At 38.4% G+C, this 10,649-nt stretch overlaps 1 protein-coding gene across 1 annotated transcript; it reads right to left on the bottom strand.

Annotated features, from left to right (window-relative positions):
• Nucleotides 1-2,055: 2,055 nt before the first annotated feature.
• TNFAIP8 (tumor necrosis factor, alpha-induced protein 8) lies at nucleotides 2,056-2,860 on the bottom strand. The gene has a single exon (XM_010283823.1). The coding sequence runs from the start codon at nucleotides 2,791-2,793 to the stop codon at nucleotides 2,293-2,295; it is 501 nt and encodes a 166-aa protein (XP_010282125.1). The 5' UTR covers nucleotides 2,794-2,860; the 3' UTR covers nucleotides 2,056-2,292.
• Nucleotides 2,861-10,649: the final 7,789 nt, after the last annotated feature.

Raw genomic sequence — 10,649 nt, 5'->3', positions numbered from 1 at the left:
AAATCCCCATGGACAATTTTCACTTTTTCTAAAAAGTAAATGGCCAGATAATGCAAGTGACTTAAGAAGTTACTGTGTTACTGAAAATATACATAGTTTGACTACAATATGGCTCATACACATGTAAGTAGGTGTTCATTAACAATGTACAAAGACCATTTAAGCAATTTTTGTCCCAGTAAAATTCAAATTGGAGCATTCGAAATATTCTGGGTCATGGCTGAAGAAAATCTTCCATGGTTTACACAGCACATGCATATATTACACCCAGTTCTAAACTAGGTACTGTCCTGTCACCCTTTCAGTAACTGTTACCATTTATTATAAATTATGCTATTTTGGAAAATCAGAATATGATTTAGTAATAGGATTTGTAAAGAAAACTGTTTCAATTTCTAAAGTCAAGTTCCTTTTTATTCTCACCTCAGAGAGAAGAACTGGGAAAGAAAACAGCTTTCTCTTTCTACGTGGGAAAAGAAAAGAAATAGGTGGACCAAAATGCATAAGAAACTGTACTCTTTACAATTTGTGGAGTTTTCCTCATGATCTTGCATTCCTATACATGAATTCTGATGGACAAAAGTACAATGTAGTTACTGTTTAAGTAAAACATGGGTAGGGATCTTAAATGATATTCCTTCAGATGTCAACCGAATAATCTATCTCTTGGCAAATTCTGGTGTACTATCCTTACATCAGTTCCCAGTTGTTCCAGCCTAGTATTACATTAAACTTCTCTCTCTGCTGGACAGTAGTGGCTTGTATAAAATGAGTTTACTTTTTGAACACAGATTTCTCTGGCACATTTCTGGAACCTTGCTGGGAATATTCAGAGCCTAGTGACCAAACAAACATGAATAAAAGTGAATTTTCTCTCTTAAAAAATCACAGGTAATGCTGAAGCCATATGTCAGAGTCTGTGATGCTTGGCTGACACACGCCAAGTTTGCTCTTTACAATTTAAAATGTAACAAGGGAAAAAAAAAGGCATGAAAAGTTTGGAGTGCAAATATTCTTTGGTTTACTCATTAAAACAAAAGGACACAGCAAACAGCAAAAACACTGGAAATTAAATAAACAGCAAATTCTTTATATGCTTCCTAACAAAAAGTCTTTGGCTTTTTGAAATGTATTAACTTCATGCTTTTAAGTACATTACAGTGTCTAGAAAGTCACATTTTTTTATCCCCAAAGGCAAGGCAGAGAGAAGATGAGGGAGAAGAAGAAGGATGAAAAGTAGGAAGGGAGAAAAAAATTAAAAAAAAAATTATTCAAGATTCCATTTTTTCATTAGTTAAATAGTATATAACACAACGATAAAACTAATTTCTCTTTCTTGTTTCATTCTACACAGAGCAAACTGGCTTGCAATTTATTTTCAGATGATCAAGCTTTCTGAATTCACATCATCATACACATCAGCCTAGTGTATAAAATATACTGACTCATACCTTTTCAAAAAGAAATGTGACCTATTAGCAGGATTCTAAATGTCTTAAGGAATTGCACAGATAAGTCACTGCATTTTACCTTATCATAGACAGAGTTAAAATCACGTACCGCAGGTGGTTTCTAGGGAACACTCTTCCCCAGTTAGGCTATTTTACTGTAGCTTATTTCTCAAATAATCCCCATATAATCAAAGGAAGCAAGCATTGGTGCGGGTCTATAAGGGTCTATACTTGGTAGCCTTGCAGACAGGAAGTTTTCACCACTGAGCTGGAGATGAACAACGCTGTTAAGATTCTATGTTACAGCATCACTGATATTATTTAAAACTGAATGCTTCATAAGGGCTACACTAGGAAGCTGTGATCTGTGCAGAGAGCATAAAAGATTATAAATGAATCAAATATATATTTTACAAACAAGTCAAAGAAATTATAGAGAGTACCATCACCATGCTGTCTGTTACCAACATTACTGGACTCTGATAGTTTAGAAATAATTTTGTAAATCTAAAAAAGATGTGGATTGTCTGACAGCATATTGTTTTGGTTTTGTATATCTATCTTGCAAGACTTTTACTCTACTTGGACCATTCTATTTTATTGTCTTTATCCAGCCTTTTCCGTAGGCAAAGCACAGTAAAAAAAGTCATGTGCAGTCTTTCTTCCAGATGGACTGTGACTAGCAACAGATAGCTCATAATAAGGAATCAATTTAATAAAGATATTTTGGAAATATTTGTCATAATGTAAAAAAACCTTTTTGCATGCTCCCTTATTCCTTCATAATCAGCAGTGTTCCATTTACAAATAATGCATAGGCAGTCAACTTTAATACAAGTACTTATATGTTCCCCTCATCTAGCATTTTGTTGACACCATCACAAAGTTTCTGCAAATGGAGTTTATAAGGTCCAAAGGGATTGTACAAGGCAGCCAAAAATTCACAATCAGAAAAGTGATCAAACACATTGTTGACACGTCCATGTGACTTTGCAGTTAGGTGACGCTGAATGATTTCATGAAGTAGCTCTCTACAATCGTTTAACAGTTTGGACAAAAAATTCCTGTCAAAGGTATAATCCACCTGATGGAAACTGACCACGGTCTTAGCCAGCTGATGAACTTTCTTCTTGAATTTCTCCATCAACGCGATTTCATCCTGATTAAATTGGTTGTTCCTGTAGAGAATTGCCAACTTGAGGACTATTTTAATGAGGTTTTTGATTATTTTCTCTGCTTCCTTTTTATTTTGTGTATATTCCTTTGTCACTCTGTAGAGCTCATCTAAAACATCACTGCTTGTATCATCGATCAAAGTAGTTGCTATTGATTTGGACACCATTTTTCCAAGGATCTTCTTCTGGGCCTGAATGGCCAGACTTTTGGAGTTGAAGACATCTGTGGCCACTGGCAGGGGGGAAAAAACACGTATGCAGTCAATACTTCATAACAGACATACTATGGACAGTAAGTCAAGGAATATTTCCATGTCTATCCGTTCATATTAGTCCTACTAACTGCCACAAAAATGATGCAAATTTACGTATGTCATTGCAGAAAACCCCACCTTTTCAATCCCTAAAACACTGTTGTTTTTAGGATTACATCCTTTTAGACTGTTTTACTTTTGAGAAAACACAAAATGAGACGGGACTTGCTCAAAAGTGGTTTAAAATATCTCTCTATATATGGATTGGTGGGATTTCAAATTGAGGCAATAACCCTGCCCTATTTGATTAGGTAAATTGTAAGTCTGATCTTGATTCTCATATTCATAATGAAATCTGAAACCATGACTATCCCAATAGCATGACAATTACAACTGCTACGCAGTTAGAGATAGTAATTCAGTGAAATGACTATTGTAAAACTTTTTCCTGCTTAGCATTTTACATTATCAGTGAATTCAGACCCCCCCACATCTACTATATTTTACACACACACACACATATATATAAAAAAAATAATACAAACACAAAAATCGTTTGTCAACAAACAATACTGAGATTCCCAGGATGCAATCTGAAGAAGCTAGTTTTCAGAAGGAAAGCAACTATAGACTTCCATGTTCCATACTTAATGCAGAAGTAGCCAAAAATGTACTGTCTAGGGATTGCTGTAACACTTGCTAGCATAACCTTATAAAGAAATCCTTCTGTGACCAATAAAGTAGATTCTGGAACAGATTTCCACCTACAAAAATATGCTTGCTTACACCAGTATACCCAATGACTGGTTTGTAATTTCTTCAAATCCTTAAAAGATACCAAATGTCCTTTCAGAAACTTGTTTTGTGAAACATTACTGCTCACGTTCTGTTGCCAGTGACAACTCGTTACAGCGCATTCCCTTTGCAGCACCTTCTCCACTAAGGCACACACGAATTCCTGTTTCCAGGTTGAGTGGTCTGGGAGGTGGCTGCCTTTACACTGCAGCTTTCCTGGAGTCTCAGGCAGGCTGAAGGAAAGCTTCATCTGTTTACATTTACTTCACATATGTAAGGTTTGCTTTGCAAACACAGGGCCTGGAAACTTTTTTTTTAATGAAAACATAAACTCTGCAGATGCCAAACAGTAAGTCCCTGAATTTGGAAAAAGTTTCCCTTAACTGTTTGCATTTGGGAAGCTGGATGTGTTCAGGAACAGGGTGCCTCTGGGGTTCCAGAGGAACTTGTCCTTCAGGACATGAGAGACATAAATCTGTATTTTTTCTGTAACAGTACTTTTGAGAAACTTAGTAACAAGCTCCTTTTTTGTCATCTCTGAAACTTTCAAGCAGGTTTGATTCTTAAGACTTTCAGTGCATACCTGTATTTTGTTTTGAAGCACGGAATGTTTGAGCGCTTTTTTAAAAATCTTTACTACATGAGGACACTCAAAAAACCAAAGAATCCATTGTTAACTCTCTTGGGCAGAGCACTCAGGATCACAAGACAGACACATTTCTCAACCACAAACATACAGGAAGACATTAAAGATGCTAAGCAGTCAATCTGAACTGAAAATATTTGATTCACTTTTTGTGTTTTTAAATGTAAAACTGAAACTGTTACTATTCAAATAAAACTAATCCAAGTATGTCAAAGGGTGGTCAAATACTAGAACTCAACAGCCAATGCTTTACAAATATCTGCAGATAAATGATGGCTTTTTTCCCCCAAAACAGGAATATGGACTGTTCTTTCATGACTTTTATTTCTTAAAGCCTTCCAATTTACTAATTGCTCGTGATGTCTCCTATCTGACACTCCACAAAGATATGCAGATGTTTGCACTAATAGCAGTTGCTGTTTCAAAGTATCTTCCTCAAATTTGCAGAGAAACTCCCCATATATATATACATAAAGATATATACATATTTTTAAATGTTCTTCCCCAGGATGTTGTAGATACTCTTATAAAGTGCTAACTACATGACACAGAATGCTCCGCTGTAATTCAAGAGAAATATGTGCAACCTGCCTCTATCAAGTCACACAAACACTCACAGTTCTAACAATTTACACATAACAACTTGCAAAGTATCAATTTCAAGAAACTAAGAACATGGCAGTTTCTGAAAAATTTTACAATTTTTCAACAAAAAGCCCCTTCCATTACGTAATTCAACATTTGACAAAGCGTAGCTCAATGTGCAATTACCATTGCTAAGCTAAACAGGAATTGCTCACTTACAAGAGGTGTTAAACTCTTAATGGCATTTCTCTAAAAACTGTCTAAGTTTTGGGATTACCCAGCACAGCCTATTTTCTATCTACTTTGCAATACGCCAGAAAGCAGTTTAATTTTCCCGGTGTTATTACATGGGTTCTAATTCGATTGCTAAATACGTAAATTTCATACTTCAGTATTTCGGTCAATTAAAAAAAGCACTTACAAACTGTTTGTATTTTATAATCAGAATTTTTCCTCATTACTGCTGGCAGAAAGACCTCAAATGTATTTCACAGTCAATTGTTTAAATAAAACGGGGTTTAAGCAGTAAGATTATAGAGCTCCTTCAGACCAAACATACATACTTAAAAAAAACCAGTAAAATTATTACTTACTTGTTCATCAAATGGAATCGCAATTGCTAATGCTGACAGCAGAAAGAGAGGCAAAATACCCGAGGTGAAGACCGGCCTGAGGCTTATTTGTTCCGCTAAATCCAGCGCACACTTCACCATGCGCTTTGAACCGCTGTCAGAAGCTATCACAGGGTCAGCATGGGTTTTCCCCCCTCACTGTAACAGCAGCTCTTCTCAGCTACCTTTCTCTCCTGCCTGCAGTGCTTCATTTTGCTTTGGCACCTCAGAATGCAAAAACACATCGCAGTGGTTTCACTTCCTCGACAAGAAAGCTGAAAGGAAATTGCAGTGCTGAGCAAGCGGTGCAACACCAACAGCCGTTACTGCTAACTGGCAACTGGGACAAGGAGCAGAAAAGCGAGGGAGAAGAAAGGTCCTGTGACTCGGAAGGGCAGGGGATGTGTCAAGAAGAGGTTAAAACATTAACCCGGTCTCTGCAAAGGCAGATACTCCCGTGTATTGGAGACGCCCGATTCATCGGTCACAGGGTGCCGGTGAGGGGCGGCCACCAGCTGTAAGCATCGCCAGCCCCCCATTCCCAACGTAAGGACAGCCAAACATCCCCTTTCCAACCTCCGACCACAATTTCAGACATGAGCGCCTAAAAACAAGCCTGTAAATCCACATTTAAGTAACTACTTACAGCGGCCTCATTTTCTTAGGATTGACTATATGTAGTTGCTTTTCCAGAGTCGTCACAGTAGCTGGCCAGGATGTACAAACCTCTGACCACACCTATTGTATTGACAGATCCCTTCCTTGCACTTTAAACTGAAATAGTGCCATTTCTCTGCTGGCCTGCAGCAGACCCAGAACTTGAGCAGGTAATCCCACCAATTTTGAGCTTCTCACAGATAGTTTTTCCTCATGACTGCTCTTTAATAGCTCCTATTTCTTTCATGTGCAGTTTTACACTTCACTTTTTAAAAGCATATCCAAAAAGAGCCCTTTGAAATCAACAGGATGTCATTTTCTGTGCAATCTATACTAATAAACTTGATTATGTTCAGTAGAGCTGCCCCTGCAGAGGAGAGCAGTCCAAGGGGAAAGGCTCTCAGAGGAAACTTTGCCACCATCACTTCAAAATTCACAGGATCTTAGGGATAACAGCAATATCTGCAAAGTCTTCTAATTAATGATTTAGAGCAGCAAACAAGTTGCTAGAGCTTGGGAGTTGGGAACTTACTCCCTATGAAACATCTTAATTTTTGCAACCAACAATATGTTAGTATTTTGTGTGCTAAAGTCAATAAACATTGGACACACAGCATTCTGGATGTGTTTCCCCAAACTATTTTACCTTAAACGTGTTTTCCTTAAAACTGTGGTGGAAGTATAAACTTCCAGTGCAAATTTAGATTTGTGGGTTAATAAGCTCTCAGGAGACTGGTGTAAAAGTACGAAAAGACTACTACTTACAGATGTGACGCTGACTTTTCCCTGACATGGAAGTCAGTACACCTCCCTCCGTACTGTGGCAAATGCCTATTACCAAATACCCTATTTCTTAACTCTATTTAAACTAAAAAAAGACAAGTATTTTTTTGGGGGAAAAAAAAAGTTGAATGAGATTATTTCACTGCCTTAAATCAAGGCAGAATGTTTTTTCCATAAGATAACAGTCAACGGTAGATTTGACATCACTTGCAGTTAAGTTTAGTGTATTCAATCTCATGTACATTGACACTGAATACATGACTCACAGAGTATTTTTAACCTTGTAGTCATAAAGAAGGACCAGGAAAAAAGCATCCAGTGAAAACTTCTAGTGAACCATGTTAAATTCCATAGGCAAGTCAAGAGTAGAGCTTTCTGACACGAGTTGCATTTCTATCGTATGTACTCGATAGGTGGATATAGCAGCCCTGGCGGAAGAGAAAATGTGACTGTGAAGCCATTACTATCAACATTACTGCATGAGACCCAGTTCTAGGTTTAGTGATTGGCATACGATGTACCGTGCTAGTACCCAGTGAGCACAAGGTCCAAAAGTGACACGGGTTTTTGGGCAAGGCACAAAGAACACTTAGAAGGGATTAGGAGGAAAGAGACAGCACCGACTGTGTGCTTCAGGCAGCATTTAAAAGACTGTATCGCATAGCTTTGCGAAATGTGGGAACTGATTTCCTGCCAGGCATCCTGTGGGGACGAGTGTGTTTGCCTCGCTACGGACTGCGGGCGAGAGCTACAGCTAAAAGCTTGCACACCCCGTACGAACTGCAAGTTCAGTCAGACTCCCGGAGCGAGAGAGCATCATTTCCCTGGAGGGAGGCAAACTGAAATCAAGCGGGATTGACAGCGCCACACTCTCCGAGTGTATGTGACCATGAGTCATGCACCTCCGAAATCATGAGATCGCCTAAATAGCAAGGGATAAAGATTACGGAATTTTTACTTTTTCTTGTGCCTTCTGCTTTATGGGTCTTTACAGGGCTATCCTTGTTTTCAGGAATGATAAAGGCCAGAAACATTAAAAAAATAAATACACTCAGGCGTATAAATACATGACTTCATGTAAAAACACATGATTTCAGTAAGGTATAGCTCCAACAGTGATAAACTGCAAGAGCTAGCATCAGTGAATGAACAAGTCCTGAAGTAAAGAACAGGCAGAAACAGAGTCATAAACCTGTTACCAGGGCTGTAATAATTTTCACAATGCACTTCTTACGTGACGGTAAGATTAAAAAATGATTGGTAGGACACAGACTATGCATTCTTCAGATATGAATACGGTAAGCTGATTTTTCTAGCTGCCACCATGATTTATAGCTTCTTCTTAATAACCAACTGAGTGAGTGAGTCACGGTTTCAAAGAACATTTTTTGCTGGAGTTCTTGTTTTTTTTTTTTTTTAAACAGAAGAGTCAGTGTTTTGATTCTTATCTAAGTCAAAGTTTCCTGGGTGAAAGGTGTGTTAAATTTAAACTTTTTGAAAGCACAGATGAAGTCCTCGCAATGTAGAAATCATTCCCAAAGCACAGAAGTCCGCGTGCAGCCACTTCAGCATATTGGCCGGTCTCGGTGTTCGCAAGCATTTGTTCACGTGTTGGCTTTTCAAAAGCCGATGACAACCGAAGGTTGTAGCAGGCATGCGAGACCAGGCAGCACTCTGACAGCTTTCACTCTTCACCCTCAGACACTGGGACTGCAACATCTAAGCCAGCTGATGGCAGGGGTGAGAAGAGACCAGGGCAGACACAGAGTTTATTGAGAAAAGGGCCGCAACAGGGCAGATAGCTTGGGCAAGCACCATCAGGCAGTGGAAAACCCAGAGGGCAAACGTCTATGTGCAGAAGGAGGGGGAGGGGGGAAAAAGGGCCAAAGAAACCAAAACAAGGGCCCTACACAGCACTTATTTCTTCCACGTACGTCTCTACTTTTTTGATTCCAAGTACACAAGGTCCTTATTTGTAGAGCAAATATTTTATTTGGCACCTTATTTTTAAAAAAGGTGATTTATAGATGAATATCAATTTTAACTAGGAAACAGCTTAAACTAAGGTTGTCAATGCATACAAAGCATTCGTTCATAAAGGTAAGTAACCTTTGCCTACAGTTCTCTTAATAGGTAAATTGTACTAAATTCTCACTCACTATAATCTTTACCAACTGAGCATACTATGAGAATGTTAATTAGTCAAGCACTGTGTACTAATTTTAACATTCACACTGGAACACCTTCAAAAGAAAAAACACCCAATCTGAAGCCAAGCCTAATGCATGGCAAATATTGCATGAGCTGTCTTACTGGATTTGGAAGTCAGTTCTGAGGCGCAAGTCACTCTGAAGCACCAGTTTATCAAGCAATTTTGGAAAAAAAACTGGCTAATCAAGCATTTTTTGAAATACACAGTGTGTCTAACCTGCATAACCATACTGAAAGTAAGCATACATTCAACAGCAGTAACATGGGAAAGATAAAAGAAAAGCTAGCAAACAGCATTGGGAACACCTTTTTCTACTCAATATTAAGTGCTAAAAAGCCATTGTCAATAGGTTTGCAAAATGCATATGATATTGTTACATGATTCCTGATTTTGCTATTTAATTCTAGCCTTAGTGTATTAAAATGTCCAAAATTTGTCCAACATGACCCACTTTCTGGCTGCAAAACCAAAAAAAACCCATGAAGAAACAGAAGAAAAAAAAAATTTTTTCATCAAGAGGTGAGAAGAATTGCCAAAAAAAGTACCTGGAGGTTAAGGCTGTGTAGTGTGGCAAGGAAAGATGCTATTTCCAACAGGAATGTATGTGCAGAGTTCTGCAGTCCCATGAGAGCAGTCTGTGCCAACAAGTTATTCTGGTTTTACATGCCTGTGCTTCCCACAGGCACCCTGTGCCTCACATGATACATACACTGTAGCCGATTTTGAGATTTTAAAAGCCTTCTTAAAAATCCTTTTTCCTAGAGCCTCTGCGTATATTTTAATCACCAGTGCAGCTTTAATAAGGGGAAAAAAAAATCAGATTAACTTCTGATGACTGCTCTTAGAGAAGCGTATTTTAAAATATGTTGGATATTAAACAGAGAAAATGACAGTCAGACAGAGTAGGGTCATGAACTTAATTTGGTATTTCACTCCTTTGCCACCATTTGTTATCCTTGCTGGAATGTAACAACAGGTGCTGTGGTATTAAATATGCAGCCTTTATATTTCAGCTGTTGGCCATTTCAGGGCTACATGAAGTTCCTCTGTATCTACCAGGTGTTCGTGCACACTCAACAGTAAGACTTCACAAATCTTTTCATAGGAAATCTTAGGTCATTACTTCCAACCAAGCAAATGCAGCATAGGTATTGTATTTTTTGTCCAGCCTTAGAAAAACACACTGAACTGCAGCAAGGCAACAGTGCCGAGCTCCCAAACCCAACTGGCACTTCCAAGAAAATAATCCAGGCATTACAACTGAATGTTTTACCAAAAGTTGAATTTTAAAAAGAGGTATCCAATTGCTCTTACAACTACCCTGGCAAAAGGAATGTCTTCTCACAAAAAAAACCCCTTAGCTGTAGGCACAGGACCTGGAGTATAACAGAAGAGCTTCTGGCTTGAATGCAGAACGAAAAGCACTGAGACCAGCAGCCCTGGGGAACTCTGAATGCACTGAAGAGACTTAAATTTGACA

The sequence above is a fragment of the Phaethon lepturus genome, unplaced genomic scaffold (genome assembly GCF_000687285.1).
Source record: "Phaethon lepturus isolate BGI_N335 unplaced genomic scaffold, ASM68728v1 scaffold37233, whole genome shotgun sequence".
In the NCBI taxonomy this organism is placed as follows: domain Eukaryota; kingdom Metazoa; phylum Chordata; class Aves; order Phaethontiformes; family Phaethontidae; genus Phaethon; species Phaethon lepturus.
Note: the sequence above shows the minus strand (reverse complement) of the source record. Positions and strands in the feature narration are given on the sequence as shown.